The 22,714-nt window shown below is 42.2% G+C and overlaps 1 protein-coding gene and 1 long non-coding RNA gene across 4 annotated transcripts in view; both read right to left on the bottom strand.

Annotated features, from left to right (window-relative positions):
* Nucleotides 1-7,000: 7,000 nt before the first annotated feature.
* Nucleotides 7,001-9,275, bottom strand: LOC142151984 (proto-oncogene Mas-like). The gene has a single exon (XM_075208147.1). The coding sequence runs from the start codon at nt 9,128-9,130 to the stop codon at nt 8,117-8,119; it is 1,014 nt and encodes a 337-aa protein (XP_075064248.1). The 5' UTR covers nt 9,131-9,275; the 3' UTR covers nt 7,001-8,116.
* A 9-nt stretch (nt 9,276-9,284) lies between these two features.
* LOC142151985 (uncharacterized) overlaps nt 9,285-22,714 on the bottom strand; it is a 68,928-nt gene continuing 55,498 nt past the window's right edge. For 2 of the 3 annotated variants that reach the window (XR_012691274.1, XR_012691276.1), the window contains 2 exons: nt 21,877-21,955; nt 9,285-9,440 (listed from right to left, as the gene is read on the bottom strand). This is a non-coding gene — a long non-coding RNA (uncharacterized LOC142151985). Of the gene's footprint in view, nt 9,441-16,850; nt 16,924-21,876; nt 21,956-22,714 lie in introns of all 3 variants that reach the window. The other variant, XR_012691275.1, reaches the window with a different exon arrangement.

The raw sequence follows: 22,714 nt of genomic DNA, 5'->3' as shown, positions 1-22,714 counted from the left end.
CTTATGATCACCTCCATGCTGCTTTTCTCCCCTTCACCTGGCCCCCCGTCATCACACTGTGCCATGCTGCTCCCACCTTTCCCTCAGCACACTGTGCCATGCTGCTCCTCTCCTGACTTCTTCACACTGTGTCATCCTGCCCCCCCTCTCTTTCATCACTGTGTCATGCTGCCCCCCTCTCCATCACTGTGTTATGCTGCCCCCCTCTCCATCACTGTACCATGCCACCCCCCTCCTTCATCAATTGGTGCCTTTCTGCTGCCCCCCCTTTTTTTCTTCATGCTGTGCTTTTCTCTCCCCACCTTTTTCCACATACTGTGCCTTTCTCTCTTCCCCCTTTTCATCATACTGTGCCTCTCTCCCCCATTTTTCCTCATACTGTGCCTCTCCCCCCATTTTTCATCATACTGTGCCTCTCTACCCCCCTTTTTCATCATACTGTGCCTCTCTCCCCTCTTTTTCATCATACTGTGTCTCTTTCCCCCCTTGTTCCTCATACTGTGCCTCTCTCCAACTCTTTTTTGCTCACATGGTGCTTTTCTGCTTCCCTCCCTTCTTTTACTTACATTTGTATTAGCTTCTTTCTTCTCTTCTCTTCTTCTCTCTTCTTGCTTCTTTTTTTGGTCCTCTCTGCGCCGCTCCTCACTGAATATTGGTATAAACAGAGCAGAGAGGAAGGAGGAGGGATGCCAGCGCCGCGATCATGTGAGTGTATATATATATATATATATTATTTTTTTTTACTACCCTGCTCCCCCCACCAATGAAGGGGCAGAGCCTGTCCGCCCCCACCACCCCCGAATCCACCCCCCTTCCCCAATTGGCAAAAAAAAATTAAGTTTAAAAAATACACCAACCAAAACCGTGGGCAGTAAGGGCCGAGCCTGCCCCCTGGCATGCCTGGGCCCAGGTAATTAGTAACCTCCCCCCCCTCTCGGCGGCCCTGACAGGCAGCCACTACAGGACCTGGACGTGAGAAGGGCCAGCAATGTCAGATCTTCAAACACAGCAGAAGATAATAAGCTTTTCTGATCAGGTAATTTAATTTCCAAGCACTATAATATAGATACATAATGCAAATATAGGGCCTGATTAATCTTTGGACACAGCCTGCATACTTCTTACGTTTAAAAAATGAGCGCGGAACTTGAGTGTAATTCCAACCGTACTCAAATGCAAGTGGATTTACATTAGAGATGGTCACTGACCCCCGTGTTTTGGGTTTGGTTTTGGTTTTGCTAAACCGTCATTGCATGTTTTGGTTTTGTTTGGTTTTGTTCCAACTGTTTCATAGATAAGTAATCTAATTGTAGGGGTAATTACTGGTAGGTAGGCCTTCATTTATTCTACACACAAAACAGATTGTCTTCCTCTCCATCTATGCATATTGGCAATGCAACCATCGTCTTTGGATGTATATTACACCCTACACTTATAGTTAAATATGTAAGGAAATGGAAAAAGGCAGTTTGCTTTCTGTCTCTATAGGCCCCCCTCCACTTGTTTAAAAAACCAAAAAATTCAGCCGTTATAGACTGTACAATATTAATTGAAATGGACAAAGCCAGTTTTGTTTCTGGATCTATAGGCCCCCCTCCACTTGTCAAAAATACAAAAAAAATCAACCGTTATAGACTGTACAATAATAATTGAAATGGACAAAGCCAGTTTGGTTTCTGGCTCTCTAGGCCCCCCTACTTGTCGAAAATACAAACAAATTCAGCCGTTATAGACTGTACAATATTAAAAGAAATGGACAAAGCCAGTTTGGGGTCACTCTGCCTACCCTTAAGGAGAAATTGCCCAAACAGCAGCCTTTCAAGATGGTACGAGATATGGAAATGCCACAAGTCCCTTTCCTCTTTGGGGGTAGATTGCACCCTACACTTACTTAGAAAGTTTTAAAAAGATGTTATCATCATCATCTTCAGCTTCATCCTCACCCTCATCAGTGTGTACATCATCATCACAGACTATCAATTCATCGCCGCTTGAATCCGCCATTAGAGAACAGTCAGTTCTCTATGTCTTGGATGGTGAAGGCCTTCCTCGTGGAAGATGTAGTTCATTTTTATAAACATCATTTTCTCCACATTTTTGGGAAGTATCCTTCTACGGCGATCACTGACTAAGTTCCCTGCTGTGCTGAACACTCGTTCAGAGTACACACTGGAGGGTGGGCAGCTTAGGTATTGCAAAGCAAGTACATGGGTTTCCAAATGGCCTGCTTTTCTTCCCAGTAAGGAAAGGGACTGTCTGACATTTCCATATCAACTACCTCTCGAAAGTAATCCTCCACCATCCTTTGCATGTTTATACTCGTATTGGATAAAGTTATGGGCAAAGTGACACATTTTTTAGAAAAATCCTTCAAACCAGCCCAGATGTTAAATTGTTCTGGTCTGCCCCCTGCGTCTTCCCTGCTTCTTTTTGAAAAATTTCATTTTTTACGAGCAGCAGCAGCTTGAGAAAGTGAAGGAGGACACGTTGTTAAGCCGAGGCCCAGTTCAGCGGCCAACTTGCTGAGCAATAGCTCCTTGCAAAAGTTCACATCTCGCTCATTTACAAGTAAAGACTCAATGTAGGTCTTAAACCTTGGATCAAGCACAGTGGCCAAAACGTACTGATCCGAGTTCAAGATCTTTATAACTCAAGGATCATTGTGAAGCGAATTAAGTACTTGATCGACATGGCCAACATACTTTGCTGAACTGCTTGCTTTCAGCTCCTCCTTCATTTTCTCAAGCTGCTTTTCCAATAGTCTAATTAAAGGAATGACTTGGCTCAAACTAGCAGAGTCTGCACTCATCTCACACGTCACAACTTCAAATGGTAACAGCACCTTGCACAGCACTGAAAGGATTCCCCACTGTGCAAGAGTGAAATACATCCCCTCTCCTTTCCCAATGTCATAGCTTGTGCAATATGCTTGGATGGCTTTGTGCTGTTCCTCCATCCTCTGAAGCATGTACAGGGTGGAATTCCACCTAGTTACCACCTCTTGCTTAAGTTGGTGGCAGGGCAAGTTTAACTGCTCTTGGAGCTGCTGTAATCTCCTACATGCTGTGGCTGAATGCCTGAAATGACCTGAAATTTTACGGGCCACCGAAAGCATCTCGTGCACCTCACGGTTATTTCGTAGGAAGCTCTGTTGATGGTGTGAGCAAAACAGGGAATATGTTGTAAATCATCCAGCTGTAATGCTCGCACTATATTGTTGGCGTTATCAGAAATGACATACCCTGGGGAGAGTCCAAGTGGTATAAGCCATGCATCAATCACATCTCTCAGTTTGCGTAACAAATTGTCAGCTGTATGTCTGTTAGTGAAGCCGGTGATACAAAGAGTGGCCTGCCTGTGACAAATGTTACGCAGTGGTGTACATGCTGCTGCTGTTCCTGCTGGTAAAGGTGAATGACCAGCCCAGTGGGCTGTCACAGTCATATAGTCTTTGGTTTGGCCACTTCCACTTGTCCACATATCTGTGGTTAAGTGGACAGTGGGCAGAATGGCATTTTTCAGCGCAATCTCTACATTTTTACACACTTTTTGGTATAGTTGTGGAATTGCTTTATGGGAGAAATGGTGTCGCGATGGAATTCTGTAACGCGGACACAAAAACCTCAATTAACTGTGAAAAACCAGCTGCGTTTATTGTGGAGATTGGACGCAGATCTAACACTAACATTGCAGCCATGGCGTCTGTGGTTTGCTTGGCGACTGGGTGACTGCTGTCATATTTGCTCCCCCTCGCAAATGATTGTTTCACAGTTAATTGCTGAAATGTAGGACTGCTCATTTTCTTGACCTGCCTCTGGGATGACGATTCACCCCCAGCAGCAGCAGTGGGACTAACGCTTTCTTCAGAGGAATCAATAATAGTGCAGGAGTCATCCAGCCTTAAGTGGGATGCCGGGCTAACTCCGAGCGCTACTGAGGATATTGATGAGGATGGTGTGGTGGGTTTATTTTGTAGCCGTCGGGATGTCGGTGAGCGGAGGGTCTTAGCTGATGATGAGTGCTTGTATTTTTTTGGGAAGAACTTTCAGCTTTTCCCAACACTTTGCCATGAACTCTAGTTAAATGGCGTAACATAGACGAGGTACTGACTGTGGCTTGATATACACTACAAATGGCTATACAATTGTTGTCTGGATTTGGGTAGAAATAATTCCACACATAAGAAGTGGATTTTATTGTTTTATGCCCAGGCATGACAATGGCCTTTTTCTTGTCACTTGCCAGAACTGCTGCCACTGGTGTAGGACTTACACAAACAACCTCATCCTCATCAACATCCTCATTAGCGCCCTCGTCGCCTACACAAATCTCCCCCTCATCCTCTTCTAATTCCAAAGTGGCATCCTCAATTTGGGTATCACCAGCCAAACTCAGGCTATTAAGGCACACATCAGCAGAATGCTCACGATTAGACATACCACTGTTGGATGGACTCTCCACAGGAATTGGTGTCATTGGTGAATCAGAGCAAACATTATCCTCTAATGCCTTACTGTTATCTTGCAGCTCGGCTTTGATGCGTAACAGTAGTTGTACACCAATTGTAGGCTCGGTAACTTTTTGGGATCTGCCACTAATAGCCAAAGGTAAAGGCCTCATTCTCTCTTTGCCGCTGCGTGTGTAGAATGGCATGTTGCCAATTTTTTTTTTTATCGGCACTTAACTTTTGCTCAGTAACACTTCTTTTTCGCTTCAACACAGTAAAAAAAAAAATTGTTTTTGTTTTTTGGACTGATTTCGAAACACTCTGTAGTTTGACATCGCCTTGCCTAGATGACATACTGAGAACACTAACATCAGGACTGGTGACAGAACCTGGTTGCTCATTCTGATCATATGTGGACTGCTTTGAATCAATTCTGAGGGCAAAGCACTTGTAGTGGTAAAAATTATTTCGTAAGATACTGCTGACAAATATGACTTTTGACAGCCAGAAATATTTATGCACAATTAGGGAGGACACCCCAAAAGCACTGGGGAGTGCTAAAAATTAGTTGGTAGATACTGCTGACAGATAGTAATTTTGACAGCCAGAAATATTTATGCACAATTATGGGGGACCCCCCAAAAGCACTGAGGAGTGCTAAAAATTATTTGGTAGATACTGCTGACAGATATGACTTTTGACAGCCAGAAATATTTATGCACAATTATGGGGAACACCCCAAAAGCACTGAGGAGTGCTAAAAATTATTTGGTTGATACTGCTGACATATATGACTTTTGACAGCCAGAAATAATTATGCACAATTATGGGGGACACCCCAAAAGCACTGAGGAGTGCTAAAAATTATTTGGTAGATACTGCTGACAGATATGACTTTTGACAGCCAGAAATATTTATGCACAATTATGGGGGACACCCCAAAAGCACTGGGGAGTGCCAAATATTACAAAAATAAAATAAACCTCTATCCTCCTCTCTTCTCTAGCGATTTTTGTTACAGCAATTGGAATAAGAATATTGTATTCTCTGTCCCTGCTCTAATCAGCCTGTGACTACACCCTGCTCTCTCCCTCTGTCAAATGGCGATGGATTGCTGTGGAGGCAGGTATTTATAATCTTGAAGTATCGCGAGAACCGAGCCACGAGATCCGACGACGTCACGATGACGTTCGGCCTTGATTTGGATTCGGAGCGGGCGGGAGAGTACCGAGCTACTCAGCTCGGTACTCGGATACCCAAAGTTCGGGTGGGTTCGGTCCTCGGGGAACCGGACCCGCCCATCTCTAATCTCAATATACGTTTCCATTTGAATCTGGGTATGACAGCACTCTGACTAATGCCATATGTAGGCAGACAGGACAGAGTGCAGGATACGCACAAGCATATGTGAATGCATGCACAACATCTTTTTATCAAATTAATTAACTTTAATACTATAATTAATAATACATATATTTGTTACAAAAATGTTGTGGCTTTTTAATAGTAAATACATAAATTAGGATGTTGTTAATGTGTACTGTACATACAATGTGTTTTTTTTTTTTACCTTCTTGCATACACATACACTGTGCTATCTAGTGGCATGCATATGTTGTGTAGTTTTTAAAACAAAGACTATGCCATTGTCAGTCATCACCATCAGTCAGCACTTACACCTGCACTGTAGCTGAAGCAAATGATGCAGCTAAAAATCACGCACTTATGAGAAACCCAGGACTTGAATCGTCCACATCTGTATTGGCACGCCCTTACTGTATATTGCATACATTCATCTGCCCCGTTTCCTCCCCCCATTCCACCATTCAAGTCATGGGCAATCATAAGTGTTATTCGTGTTCAGACATGAATTGCATGCAATTGCGATAGTTGGTGGGAGGTCCATTTATGAGCATGCTCAGAGTTATTTTCACACAAGATACAGTATGCAAATGGACTAATGTCCAAAGATGAATCAAGCCCATAATATGTAGAAAGGCCCTCCCAGGACTTTTTATATGTGAACAAAAGTACTGTGAGTGCCTCTCTATGTTTTTGTACATTTGGCTGTCTCAGTTCATCTTGGAGTGCAATATAGTAGGCCGCATGGAGGCATTAGGCTGTATATATAGGAGCTGAATACCTAATTGCAAGTTTCATTAAAAATGAGTACTCTTACTGTATAATTTTCATTTAAACACTGTTGTTAAGCTCTGGTTTTGCTCTGGACAGGCCATGACCCCTCCACCAACTGGAGATGCTATTATGTGGATCCCCTATCATAGGTTTCCCTGGCTGTACCCTTCTTGCCCCAGTCCAACACTTATTCTCACTTGTTTTCACTTTGTTATTTCAGACAAAGTAAGCTGACTTGCTTTTACTTTGACATAACTGATTTGTTTGGCCTAACAGCAACATTTTAACATTTAAGTAGCATTTCAATAGTCCATGCCTTCAGATGATTATAGTGTTGCTATACCAATAACTCCTAAATCAATCCCTGCACTGTTCATGCAGACGTTAGTTTCATTTGCTTCCATGATAACAGTCATGTTAAAATTAACAAGGTGTTTTTAATCCCCTTTGGAATAACAGGAGCCTTGATTTTCATCAAATCTGTCTGATGGAAGGAGTTGGACGCAGTAAGCACATTCTTTGCAGAGTGTACAATAGGCAGAGGGTGAAAGGGACGTTCCATACTTTTCAGCAGGACGAGCAGCCATTCCAACTCCACAAAAGAACTTGACTGAGCTGGTGGAGATCTGTCTTTGTTCTATATGTTTAATGGGCCGCATTTGCATCTTCTAATTGCACATGGGAAGAGGAGCATCAACATCAAAAAAGTGCCATATATACGAAGACAATCCTGATGTCCACTCACTTACATAACTAATTTAAGTTGTACATGAGGCTAAACTGAGCAAACTAAACAAAAGTTTACCAGGCCAGCACTGTAAATTTACCAGCCTCCTTCTGGCTACACTCTCTTCCATATACCCACTTTACTGTGGGGTGCAGGAGTTATAAATAAATACAGTCATCCTCTCTAGAGTGGAATGAAATCTGGTACCGGAGGCTGAGCTGTACTGCCCTGCTCTTCCTTACATATCATATCAGATTTGCTTAATCAGAACATAATTTTAGCTGTTTTTCAATGAATGCTGCATACTTCTGCTAAACTCCTTAGTACATAAAAAAAAAGACAATCAGAGCAATGTATTTCCATTTATATAAATTAATACAGTACCATATCGGTTAGTTTGGGAGACACAGACATATCTTGGCCACTTCATATTGGCAAAGGCTGAGAAATCTGAATTGATGTCACAAATACACCTATATTCTTATTACATGGCATTTTAATATAAAGATATGTGTGCAAATTACCACAGAAGTGAAAGCCCAAATCCCCAAGATATGGTTGTGCAGGCCCTGTGCGATGACCTCACACATGTACTGATGGGGATTTTTGGGTGACTTGATTTCCTTTTGAATTATTTTATCCAAAGTCAAAACTTCAGTACATGTATTTGTATACCATGATATTGTTATGATCAAACAATAATTTATGATTGCGTACCTACCTGGTAACACATAGTTATAATGGCTGACATGTTAGGTGGTACATATAAACATCCAATCTTGTTTTCTCCACATATATCCACAATTTCACATTGTTGACTCATCTACATGTTCTATATTTCTTTGCTGCTGTCTGTACTGATTTCCCTCATCTCGAAACACAGCCTGAAGAATAGTCAGAAGTGTCATTTTGCGACTGCGGCTGCCTTGACGGCCAACAAGGAAATACACAAATGGGTTTATGCTGCTGTTAATGGAACAAAACAGACAAAACACATCCATAATGGGGAAGGGTGGCATAATATGGTGTTTGTACCAGACCAACAATAAAACTCTCATGGGCATGCCAAACACTAGAAAGAAAAGGACTGTCACTGTGATAACCACATATAACTTCTTAGGCTGCCGTTGCTGAGAACTTGTCCATACCTTGATGAGCAGAACCAAACTTGACACTATCATGGATGGAATAAAAATCACAAAACTAAAGCAACATATTATGACAAAAATAACTTTACACTCCTTACCAGATGCCTCCATAAAGCCTTTGCTATTGTAGGTTATACTGTAACAAAAAAGCATCTCAAGTGCACTAAACATACAGGAATTGAGCCATATTAGGGTGCATATAATAGAAGACAGGTATCTGGGTCTGTTGCATTGATACCATATAGGAAAAAGGACAGACAGACATCTTTCTATACTGATAGCTGTAAGAAGGCATAGGCTGGTATTGTAGCCAAAGACGCCAGATAGAGTAAGGGCACCTATAGCATTAATAACATGCTCATTTTCGAACTGGAGTTCTAAGTTTGGTGTTACGGCAAAAACTAAAGAAAGAATATGCAAAATAAACACAAACAGCAGAAACCCAGTATCAGCCACAGCAAGATTAAAAATATATATAGTGGAAGTATTCCTCTTAATCTTAAAAGACAGATACCAGACAACAAGACTATTACCAGTCAAACCGATTAATGACATTATCATAGTTAGTGGTGCGATTACAACATTGTATACTGGTTTAAACAACATAGTATGGTTATTCCAGAACAGCGTCTTTGTCACAGAGGATGGAATAGTCATATTTTCTGTTTCCATGTATTAATCAAGAAACTGAAAAAAATCTATAATAAACACAATTTACACAATAAAACACAAAGTTGAAAAATAAAAATAAATGAATTACAAAGAAAAGCAGCAAGAGATCCAATGCCACAAGATGTGTAATGTTCCTATTAATGGCACACACTATCTTGTAGACTGGAAATATTCTTTTTCCTTTTATTTTAGCTATTTTGCTTCATCTGTAAATGGGGTCCAAAGAATATATTTATCTCAGATACAGATCATTTTAAGCTGCTGTAGTAATTTATCTTCATTTGCAGTTTTCACCATCGCTTTTCAGATTCTAGAAACAAAAATGTATATAATTTTAGTCAAAATAGAATATTGAAAATGACACACATTTGCACAAGAGTCAAGATGCTGGGCCTGTATCCTAAACTATGATGTGTATACCCTCCGCACTAAATAATATATGTATGTAGGTAGAGTGTACCTACACATGTATTCAGCAAGTGATGTTACTTCAGATCCTCTTCTAGTTGAATACGGACATGAATACGCCCAAATTATGTGTGTTCTTAAATAAAATGCACAATTCGTTCATTTTGCATGCCTTAATGAATCAGGCCCTATATGTCCTGTTAGCCCAGGACTATTCATGCTAATTCTCATATAGATACTGTATGCCCCCCTCATCAGACCATTTGTATATTGTGGCGGAGCACATACTGATTTATTGTAACACAAGTGCTGATTTAGACTATTTTTGAGTCCGTTACACCAGCCTGTCTTACGGTATGTGCGGTCTCGCTAAACAGGCTTTGTACCATAGTCCATTTTAGGTATCTAAATTCCAATTGCACTACCCATCTTTCCTCCTAAAATTACATCATGATGTGAACCTGAAGTACATTTCGTTGTTTATCATAGAGACAACACGTTTGTATCTCTGGTTGTCTATTTAAAGGAGTTTACTGCTATAATGATTGATAGATTCAGATTGACATACTTGTGAACCAATCATTCTTAATCATACTTGCCATTTTTGAAAATTCATTTCAGGGAGAAATTAAAAACCATTGTAGGCGTGCCCTACGCCGCCCACTGGGCGTGCCCTGCCCTGCCCCGCCCACTGGGCATGTCCCAGCTCAACCATGGTTGCCGTCTCTCCCGGGACGTCCGTGAGACTCCCGTAATACTGGGAAATCTCCTGGACTCCCGGGAGAGTACTGTAAAATCCAGAATTTACCGTTGGAGTTCGCGGAGGAGTCCTCTTTCCAAACTGCGCATGCGCCGGTGACATCATCGGTGTGATGACGTGATGCACCCAATATCCCAGAAGACCCCGGCCATTGTAGAGCACGGAGCTCCAATGCCTAGCAGCTGAACTGGTAATGTTATTTACTTTAACTGTTAAAGTTTAACAGTTAAAGTAAATGACATTATAATAGAAATTTCATTTGGGACAGAATGCCTACATAATTCAGCTTTCAATTCACCATAATGTATAATCCCCATGTCATGCTTTCTTATATTTCTTTTACACACCACAACCTGGTACAATAGTTAATTTAACTATTGTACCAGGTTGTGGTGTGTAAAAGAAATTTAACAAAGCATGACATGGGCATTATACATTATTGTGAATTGAAAGCTGAATTATGCAGACATTCTGCCTCAATTGAAATTTCTGTTATAATTAGGGATGTGCACCGGCCACCTTTGGTGTCTCGTGTTTTGTGTTTTGGGTTCGGATTTGCTTGATGTTTTGGGTTCGGATTTGTTTCGCAAAACACCTGTCAAAAGGTTTTGGTTCGGATTTAAGGTTTTGGATTCGGATTTATTTTGAAAAAAGCATAAAAAGTTCCAAAATCAAGTTTTTGGGCTTATTTTCACTCCTACGCTATTATTAACCTCAATAACATTCAATAACAATCATTTCCACTAATTTCCAGTCTATTCTGAACACCCTCACACATCACAATATTGTTTTTAGTCCAAAACGTTTCACCGAGGTAGCTTTCTGGACTGCATAGTGGAGTGGTCCTGGTACCCAATTTGGTAACGGGGCCACAATATATCACCCTCAACTGTACTCAATTCCACCAAAAAAGTATCTGGACTGCGTAGTGGAGTGGTCCCCACAATATAAAAAAACACTCAACTGGTCTGAATTCCACCAAAAAAGTATCTGGACTGCGTAGTGGAGTGGTCCCCACAATATAATAAAAAAAAACCTCAACTGGTCTGAATTCCACCAAAATAGTATCTGGACTGCGTAGTGGAGTGGTCCCCACAATATAATAAAAAAAAAACAATTGTTCTGAATTCCACCAAACAAGTATCTGGACTGCGTAGTGGAGTGGCTCCGGTACCCAATTTGATACCGGGGCCACAATATAATAAAAAAAACCTCAATTGTTCTGAATTCCACCAAACAAGTATCTGGACTGCGTAGTGGAGTGGTCCCCACAATATAATAAAAAATCCCTCAACTGGTCTGAATTCCACCAAAAAAGTATCTGGACTGCATAGTGGAGTGGTCCCCACAATATAATAAAAAAAACCCTCAACTGGTCTGAATTCCACCAAATAAGTATCTGGACTGCGTAGTGGAGTGGTCCCCACAATATAATAAAAAAACCCTCAACTGGTCTGAATTCCACCCAAAAAGTATCTGGACTGCGTAGTGGAGTGGTCCCCACAATATAATAAAAAAAATGCAATTGTTCTGAATTCCACCAAACAAGTATCTGGACTGCGTAGTGGAGTGGCCCTGGTACCCAATTTGATATCGGGGCCACAATATAATAAAAAAAAACTCAATTGTTCTGAATTCCACCAAACAAGTATCTGGACTGCGTAGTGGAGTGGTCCCCACAATATAATAAAAGATCCCTCAACTGGTCTGAATTCCACCAAAAAAGTATCTGGACTGCGTAGGGGAGTGGTCCCCACAATATAATAAAAAACCCTCAACCGGTCTGAACTCCACCAAACAAGTATCTGGACTGCGTAGTGGAGTGGCCCTGGTACCCAATTTGGTACCGGGGCCACAATATAATATAAAACCCTCAACTGGTCTGAATTCCAGTGCACAGATGGCGGACACCGGATGGACGTCTAAAACCAACATAGCAGTTAAGGACGCAGTTCCACTTTTTTGTGACTGCACAAACAATTAACGTAGTAATAGAAATGACAGGTTTTTTTGTTTTTTTTTTAAATATAGAAAGAAAGAAGGTAGTAATAGAAATGGCAGTTATTTTATTTTTTTTTTTAAATAGAGAAAGAAAGAAGGTAGTAATAGAAATGGCAGTTATTCGAATCCCCAGGAGAGTCTAAGTGGGGTGAGCCACAGAGAGATTATTTCCCTCAGTTTCTCTAACAGGTTGTCAGTGTTGTGCCTCTTCTTAAAACCTGTGATACATAACTACACACACTCGGCAAAGCTTTTACAAATTATCTGCGGCACAGGAGAGTACCACTGGACTGTACATTAATAGCAGTACCTATTATTTTTGGGTACAGCAACAGTGAATGATCGTAGTTAGACTTTTAAATAGCAGTACAAGCTAGATTTTTAAAAATTTTGTAATATTTTTTTCCAATTATTTTTGGAAAATTTTTTATTATTTTTTTTTAAATTATTTTTTTATAATTTTTTTTATAAATTTAAATTTGCTTTTTTAGAACTGGACTGTGGGTCATCCTTCCAGCATATGCAGAGGGCGTGCTGCAAATGGTGGAAGGAGCCACCTCTTCCCGTACAGTGATGGGAAGGTCAGGCTTCGCAACCACCAACACCCTTGGACTCGCCTTGGGGATTTCTGATAATTTCTCTTTAGAAGGCAGAGTTGTTTGCTGTGTTGTTGCTGACAGCATAACTCTCTTAAATTTTTTGTAGGGGGGGGGCTTAGTTCCTTGGTTGAAGCTGAACCACTAGTCATGAACACGGGCCAGTGCCTAATCCGTTCCTTGCCACTGCGTGTCGTAAATGGCAAACTTTACGTTTCTCCTCAGATGATTTTAAGTTTCTCTTTTTGCTACTTTTACTGAACTTGGGCTTTTTGTATTTTACATGCCCTGTACTAGGAGATTGGGCATCGGCCTTGCCAGACGACGTTGATGGCATTTCATCGTCTATGTCATGACTAGTGGCAGCAGCTTCAGCATTAGGAGGAAGTGGCTCTTGATCTTTCCCTACTTTATCCTCCAAATTTTTGTTCTGCATTATATGTAGCACAAGAGAGTGTACCCCGAAGCCACACACACTCGGCAAAGCCTTTAAAAATTATATGCGGCACAGGAGAGTACCACTGGACTGGAGTTATACAGCAGTACCACTTGACTTATACTGCAGAATCAGTGAAATTTGTAATATGGCAGTAACAACAATGGACTTATACTGCAGAATGAGTGAACTTTGTAATATTGCAGTACCAATGGACTTATACTGCAGAATGAGTGAACTTTGTAATATTGCAGTACCACTGGACTTATACTGCAGAATGAGTGAACTTTGTAATATTGCAGTACCAATTATACTGCAGAATGAGTGAACTTTGTAATATTGCAGTACCACTGGACTTATACTGCAGAATGAGTGCATTTTGTAATATTGCAGTACCAATGGACTTATACTGCAGAATGAGTGAACTTTGTAATATAGCAGTACCAATGGACTTAAACTGCAAAATCAGTGAACTTTGTAATATAGCAGTACCACTAGACTTATACTGCTGAATCAGTGAACTTTGTAATATAGCAGTACCAATGGACTTATACTGCAGGATTGTTTTGGGATATTTTATTTTTTTTATAATTACTTTTTTTGTAATTTTTTTTATAACTTTTTTTGAAATTTTTTATAATTTGGGAATAATGGGGAAATAATAATGCCCTTAGAAGGAGAGAGCACAGGACATAGCACCACTGGACTGAACAGGACACAGCACAGGACCCAGCAGCACCACTGAACTCAGAAGGACAGAGCACAGGACACAGCACCACTGGACTGAACAGGACACAGCACAGGACCCAGCAGCACCACTGAACTCAGAAGGACAGAGCACAGGACACAGCACCACTGGACTGAACAGGACACAGCACAGGACCCAGCAGCACCACTGAACTCAGAAGGACAGAGCACAGGACACAGCACCACTGGACTGAGCAGAACACAGAGCACAGCACAGCACAGCACAGAACTGAACAGCACGAGATATAGCAGGACAGAGGACCACCTAACACACCCTCCCTCTACCCTCATCAATGCCCGAGTGAAGATGGCGACGACTAGCGGGGAATTTATAGGATCCGAGTATCGCGAGATCCAACAGCGGGATTATGACTCAGAGCCTCGGTTTCAGTTTTGCAATTGGCGGGAATACCCGGATCTGTCTCGCATCCGGCTCGGATCGGCAACGTTCGGGTGGGCTTGGATTTCAGAAATCCGAGTGCGCTCATCTCTAGTTATAATGTCATTTACTTTTAAACTTTAACAGTTAAAGTAAATACTGGGATCCCCCTGATTGTTCCCCAGATGAATCGGCCTATTGAGGATGTGCTCACTCCCCCAGTCCTCTAGCATGACTCCCCCACTCCCTCCTGACCCTCTGTCCACCCCCCGTGCCCCATCCTGCCTCATCGCCCCTCTATGTGGCCAGCAGGATGTCCCCCGCATTCCCCACGCCCTCACTGACAGTTTCCTCCAGTTCCCCCTGCCCAGGTTACCAGCCACCTCACACAGACAACAAGCTGCTGTACCCCGGCGTCTGGGTGCCCGTGTCACTGTACAACATCCCTCCACTCCCGGTTACCTTTGCCCGTGGACTGCGCAGGCATTGGAGCTCCGTGCTCCGCAATGACCGGGGTCTTCTGGGATATTAGGCGCGCCGCGTCATCACGCCGATGACATCACCGCAGTTTGGAAAGAGGACTGCGCTGGTAAATTCGGGATTTTACAGTACTCTTCCGGGAGTCCGGAAAATTTCCCAGTATTCCGGGAGTTTCCCGGACGTTCTGGGAGAGTTGGCAACCATGTTCTTAATTATAATCTCAATAACTTGTGCTTCTCTTATAACTATGCTGATTATATATCCCTAAGTAACTGGAATATTTAAAGGCATTCAATATTAAATATGTGAAAATATGATCTAGATTACATTAACATCCCTCAATAGCTGGAATTTAAATTTACAAGAAGATGATCATGATTTTATTAACAAAACTTCAAAATAATTACTAAATGGTGTTATATATACAGTATATATATATATGTGTGTGTTTTCTTTCTTAAAATATTCTATTTATATATGGGACATAATGTATTATTCAAAAGCATTTAATATTGAATATGTGAAAGGATGATCAGAATTTCATTAACATAACCCTAATCCCTATATATAATATATATATATATATATATATATATATATATATATATATATATATATATATATATATATATATATATAAGCCTAGTGGCGTGTGTTAGTCTGTGTGTGTGTGTAAAAAATAAAAACCAAGCTGCATCGCCACCTGCTGGGCGGAGTTATACACTGACCTACTAAGGGGGCAGCTGGGGTATGCAGCCATGGTCTCAGACTTGGGAGAGGTGAGCTGCCTCCTGAGACACTCTGCTGCAGGGAATCACCGGGTATTATAGAAGGTTTATTCCCAATTTTGCCACTATTGCGGTTCCATTGACTGACCTGACTAAGAGTAAGAAATCTGTAATGGTTACATGGAATTCAGAAGCAGAGAATGCTTTTCAGGCATTAAAGATAGCATTGTGCACGCAACCGGTTTTAGTGACGCCTGACTTCAAAAATTATTTTGTTGTGCAGATGGATGCATCAAATGTAGGGATAGGTCCGGTCCTGTCCCAAAGTAAGAATGGTGAAAAGCATCTTATTATTTATTTAAGCCGGAAGTTAATTGCGCGTGAAAGAAATTATGCCACTATTGAAAAAGAAGCCCTGGCAATTAAATGGGCCTTAAAAACATTAAGATATTATCTTTTGGGCCGGAAGTTTAGGCTAATCACTGACCATGCTCAGTTAAAGTGGATGTCTGAGAACAAAGAAACTAATGGGAGAATAACTAGGTGGTTCTTGGCCTTCCAAAATTTTAAGTTTTTGGTAGAACATAGGCCAGAAAGCCAACTGGCCAATGCAGATGCTTTGTCCCGGATCTATTGTTTAAGAACTACAAGTGTTCCGCCCCACAGGTCGAAACAAGGGGGGGAGGATATTTAACAGAAACTCTGGGCTAGTGATAAATGGCAGGTATATAAGTCCCAGGTTCCTGTCATTTGTGGGTTAAAACAGACAAATCAAGAGATGCACCTGGGTGGTGCCTGTAATAAGGCAGCTGGGGTATGCAGCCATGGTATCAGACTTGGGAGAGGTGAGCTGCCTCCTAAGACACACTGCTGAAGGGAGCAACAGTTACATGTGGTTTGGCGTGTGTGTGGGACATAAGGTCCTACACATGAGAGAGGGCCTCCATAAATGTATTAGCTAGAAGCGAGACGGCTAGGATTTTCATTTATGTTTTGTTCCTGTTTTCAAGCTAGAGAATAAACTGGCAGTGGCTGTAATCCAGAAACTCCTAGACTCGTGTGTCTTACTGCTGCTGTTCACCCAGGAGATGATACCTGTTCCCCTGATTATACTACATATGTTGGAGAATTGGCTTGCAAAGATGTGCGCAGATCAAGAATAGCAGCAGTCTTGGAGATACTTACAGAAACCAGCTCGGTGTGTCTGCTTGGAAAGTTTAAAGGGACAGACATCGTGGAAATACATGCGTGTTTTATCCTGTGGACAAAGGCAGCAAAATATTGTAAGGTTTATGCACAGCAACAGTGGGATTAAGAGAACCACGTGGATGTGCGTAATAAACCCTACTGTGAAATATTGTATACAGATTTGCTGCATATATGATGATTTGAGAAGAGTTAAAAGTGTCTGTGAAAACTGGCCATTTGTGTTGGGAAAACAGAAGTGTATGCAAAGACCAGTGAGAGGCAAAGGAATCAAGTGTTTCATGGACTGTGTTTGTTAATTGCTCTAAAGCAGAGTCAATACAAATTTGTTTATGAAGTCATTCTCCATGTGTACAGAGAAGGATTAGTGTAACTATTGCATTACAGTTGATGTGGTTTATCCCAATGTCAAAAAGCAGCAAGAAGTCTCAGAAAAATGAGCACATAATTGGCACAGACAAAAAAAAATATTTTCTGCAATGTAAAGACTAAGTTGTGTTAATTGATGGAAAGCAGGTGTGTTCATTAAGACTGAAGAGAAAAAAAACCAAGTATTAGTGTGTGTCTGCAAAGTAGATGTTTTCTGTGTTGAAACAACAGAAGTGTGCAAATGTGCTTGCAAAACCATTGAGCAGAAGTTAAAGGAGAAGGAAAAATAACTTTTGCTTTGCAAAGGAAAAGTTTGTGATATATGCTGGGTGTTGTAGTGCCACAAATCTTAAGTTAAGTAAGGTGCTCCTTCTACAAAGAAAGTGCTTTGTTCATATAAAGTTAAAATTGGCTACTTCAGCTACAGTGGGCAAGAAGAAGCAGAAGCCTAGTGTCTCAACCTAAAAGAGACTGTGTGAAAATTTAAAGAGACAAGCACCCAATTTTGGGAAAGTACTCTATATGACAAAGTCTTATGAACCCTAACCCGGGACATCGCCAGCTAATTAAGAAGGCTACATTCTGCCCTTTTCCTACACCGGGAGGCAACATGGAAGATATGTTCAAAGCGTTGGTACAATCTATTGCAGCTCAGCAGGAAGCTACCAGGGTAATTAATGCAGCTCTGCAGGAATTCCAGAGAGAACGTCACCAAGACCGCCAGGACCTAAAAGAGGTGGTGCAGGCTTTAGCTTCACAGTCTGGCAAGGCTTCCCCGGAAGTCACAAATAGCTCCAGCTCTATACCAGCTAGTCATTTTCTCCAGAAGATAACCAAGGGAAATGATGTAGAGGCCTATTTAACAACGTTCGAGAGGACGGCTGAAAGAGAAAATTAGCCTAAAGTTCAGTGGGCTGGCCTGCTGGCTCCCTTCCTATCTGGGGAGACACAAAAGGCATACTATGATCTCAGCGTTACTGATGCCAGAGACTATGATAAATTGAAGGCGGAAATTTTGACCCGTTTAGGTGTCACCATGTCTGTCCGTTCTCAAAGAGTACATCATTGGGGATACCAGGAGGATAAACCTCCGCGCTCACAGATGCATGACCTAATCCACCTTACAAAAAAGTGGTTACAACCAGAGACTTTGACAAATTGTGGGAAGGATCGTGATGGATCGCTATCTAAGGGTCCTGCCTGCAACTCTGCGCAAGTGGGTAAGTCATGGAGACCCCAAAACGGCAGACCAGCTTGTGGAGATGGTCGAGGGGTATCTGGCAGCTGAGGAACTAACGAGTATACCCCACTGGCCCCAAGTTCCACTATGGCGATCTCCAGTGACTTCTGGTAAGACTGTTCCAGGGGGAAAAGGTCCTAGGCGATGGAATGAACTAAAACATCCAGAGACTGAGGGTCGGGAACCTGGAGATTGGCCAGTCATGCCAAGAAGGTCCCAGCCTCGTATAGGCCTTGATAGAAATATGATAAGATGTTTTAGATGTGGTAAATTAGGCCATATTACTGCTAACTTCTCATTTACCTCTGAGCCTATGCAATGTGATACTGCTTGTTTACAACGCCGAATGTCTTTCTTCACCCAGTGGGCATCCGCTGCAGACCGACACCCTGAGTCTGACAGACAGATGTGTGTAATTACCATAGAGGGCAAAAGTGTTAATGCTCTACTAGATACCGGTAGCATAGTGACACTTGTGAAAGCCGAGTTGGTGAGCCCAATAAAGCATATAGGGGAAAGTGTTGGGGTAACCTGTATACATGGGGACACACAGCATTATGCCACCGCTGCAGTGAACATAGTAACACAGTTTGTGTTACGAGTCACGGCTGTGCCCAGCCGCCGCGACTCCCCTACCTCCATCCCGGCCGTCGCTATGATTTGGACTTCGCTTGTGTATCCCGTGACCCTGACTTCTGGCCTGTTTACCGTTTCTTCTGTCTGCCTGTGACCCTTGACCCCGGCTTGTTAACTGGTATTGCGACCTGCTGCCGGCCCTTGACCTCTGCGTAGACCTCACTCCGCTTACCTGGGTTCTCCCCAGCCGGTACACACTTCACGACCCTCTGCCAGTCTGCAGCCCAGTCTGTCCCCACCACCAGGGGCTCCAGTGAACACCTGATTGGCAGAGTAGACTCCGGGTTGTGTTGTGCCGGCTGGAGGGGTTCCTAACAGTTTGGTTCAGTGATATTTACTGTGGGATTAATTCCTCGTTTGGGGTTTGATGTAATACTGGTACGTGATTTTTCTCACTTTTGGAAGTTGTGGGGAACCCAGGTGGTTACACAAGAAAATAGCCCAGACCCAGTAAATAATGTTACAGATGCGGTAAGGGTGGAAGTGTTCCCAGAATCTGAAACATTTCCTTTCTCAAATATGCTTGGTGAGACAGAAAATGACGAGGGCAGTAATGGAGAACAGGAGAATGTACCTCCTACTGAAGGAGGAAATGTTGTGAAACCAGTATGTCTGATCTTGAGATGAGAAAAGATATATTTGCCTCAGAGCAGTTAAAGGACCCCACTCTGTTAAAAGCTAGGGGAAATGTCAAAGTGGTTGATGGAGAACCCCTAGAGCCTGATAATAGATTGTCGTACCCTTACATGGCAATGAATCAAGGTTTATTGTACCAAATGTCAAAAAAGGGTGAGGATATTGTGGAGCAGCTAATTGTACCTAAGGCTTAAAGGACAATGGTATTGGACTTGGCTCATTGTCACATAACTGCAGGGCATCTAGGGGTAGAAAAAACCTCAAAGAGAATATTGCAGCGGTTTTTCTGGCCAGGGATCCATAAAGATGTATCTGATTATTGCACATCCTGCCCCGAGTGTCAATACCATGCTCCTAGGCCACACTTTAAAAGTCCGCTTGTCCCATTACCCATTATTGAAGTACCATTTGAGAGGATAGCTATGGATTTGGTAGGTCCTTCACTAAAGTCTGCCCGAGGGCATCAATATATTCTGGTAATATTAGATTATGCTACAAGATACCCGGAGGCGATCCCATTACGCAATACGTAGACAAAGGCTATTTCTAGGGAACTCGTACAGATCTTTAGCAGAGTCGGTAATCACTGACCAGGGTACGCCTTTTATGTCCAGAATTATGAAAGAGCTGTGCCGCTTGTTTAAGGTCACTCAACTAAGGACCTTTGTGTATCACCCACAGACTGATGGGTTAGTGGAGAGATTTAATAAAACGTTGAAACATATGCTAAAGAAGGTAGTGGACAAGGATGGGAAAAATTGGGACTGTTTGTTACCATACTTCTTACTGGCAGTTAGAGAGGTACCTCAGTCCTCCACGGGGTTCTCGCCTTTTGATTTGTTGTATGGGAGACACCCTAGGGGGTTACTGGATATCGCCAAGGAGATGTGAGAGGGGAAACCTAGTCCCCATAAAACTGTGATTGAACATGTTTCCCAGATGCAAGAAAGATTGTCTGCAGTGGTGTCAATAGTAAGAGAGCACCTAGAGCAAGCCCAATTGGCACAACAGAGGGTCTATAACCGTAATGCCCAAGTACGTACCTTTACTCCTGGTGACAGGGTGCTTGTTTTAGTGCCTACTGTAGAAAGTAAATTGTTGGCTAAATGGCAAGGACTCTTTGAAATAATGGCAAGAGTGGGGGAAGTTAACTACAAGGTATATCAGCCAGGGAAAAGAAAACCAGAACAAATTTACCATGTAAACCTTATAAAACCTTGGAAAGAAAGAGTAGCCCTGTAAGTTACCCCGGTTTCACCGACACTTGTTTTGCCGCTAGTTCCGGAAGTAGTAGTAGCTAACACCCTCTCAGTTGCCCAACAGAGTGATGCTAAAGAGTTGCTCATAAGAAACAGAGACTTATTTGTGGATGTACCTGGTAAAACAACAGTCATTAAACATGATATAGTCACTGAACCGGGAGTTAAGGTCAATATGGAACCCTATAGAATACCAGAGGCCCAATGGGAGTCCGTATCAAAGGAAATTAAAAAAATCTTAGAATTGGATGTAATTGAAGGATCACATAGTAAATGGTCAAGTCCTGTCGTGCTTATTCCGATGCCTGATGGGAGCTTTTGCAATGACTTTCATAAATGAAATAAGGTGTCTAAGTTTGATGCATACACAATGCCTCGAGTGGATGAGCTTATTGAAAACTTGTGTACAGCCAGGGCTGCCAAGAGGAATTCAGGGCCCGGGTACAACAAATTCATGGGGCCCCCCTCATAGTCGAGTAAGCCCTAAAAAAAAGTTTGCGCCGCCTAACAGCGGCGCAAAACATTTCGGGCCTATGGTCATACATTCAGGGGCGTGGCAATGCGCCGTTTGGGCGTGGCTAGCCTAACGCCGGTGCAAAGTTTTTGGGGGGGTGTGGTCATACATTTGGGGCGTGGCTAGCACATCAAAATCACTAGGTCCTGAATTCACCAGAGCGTCACATATGTCCCAGCACTCCTGACTTTTAAGACATCTAGCACCACAGTGTAGTATATAAAGAATGCAGTGTGTACACAAAGAGTTCAGTCTTGGCCTGCACCTTACATTGGGCACAACACTCACCAAAAATTGCCATTGTCCCTACTAGAATCACAACATTTCACACACTGTGCTGCTCTCTCCTACCTGTTCTTCTCACTTTCTCCACCTGTGACTGCTGCTTTCTTTAGTTGTGGCTTGTCCGGATCCTGGAATGTTGAAGGACCTATTTGGGAAAAAAAATGCCTACATTTAGAAAATTACAGTCAGACCCGGTGTTAAATCAATAGCACCCACGATTAATAATTAGGCCTTCCTCCAGCCCCAACATTAAAATAATAGTATTCACATTTAATAAATTAACCTATTTCCCTTCCTGCAAACAGCCTACCAATACCTATTTCCCGCAACCATCACTGCCATTAATAAATTCATAGTCACATTTATTAAATAGACCTCATTCTCCCTAAACTCACCCCCATATTCAATAGCCCCCAAACCACCCCATCTTAAATTAATAGTCCCCACTATTAAATGTGCCTCTCCCCTTTTTTATTTATACTGTTTCTCTCCCCTTTTTTATTTATTGTTTCTCTCCCCTTTTTTATTTATTCTGTTTCTCTCCCCTTTTTTTATTTATTGTTTCTCTCCCCTTTTTTATTTATTCTATGTTTCTCTCCCCTTTTTTATTTATTCTATACTTGATGATGTCACGCCCGGCAGTCAGTGGGAATGGAGAAGAGGAGTGGAGGGACGCGGCGCTGCGGTCACGTATTTTTTTTTTTTTTTTTATTGTTCCAGCTCCCCCCACCAACGAACCGACCCCCCCCCCCCTCGCCATGGAAAAAATAAATATATACACTAAAAAAAACGCAAGATGAAAAAAGAAAAAAAAAAAATTTAAAACTAGAACCGAGGGCCGGGCCTGGGTAAAATGTACCCGCTCCGCCCCCCCTCTCGGCGGCCCTGGGTACAGCACTTTATT

The sequence above is a fragment of the Mixophyes fleayi genome, chromosome 4, assembly GCF_038048845.1.
Source record: "Mixophyes fleayi isolate aMixFle1 chromosome 4, aMixFle1.hap1, whole genome shotgun sequence".
In the NCBI taxonomy this organism is placed as follows: domain Eukaryota; kingdom Metazoa; phylum Chordata; class Amphibia; order Anura; family Limnodynastidae; genus Mixophyes; species Mixophyes fleayi.
This window is presented reverse-complemented; position numbering and strand designations above follow the sequence as displayed.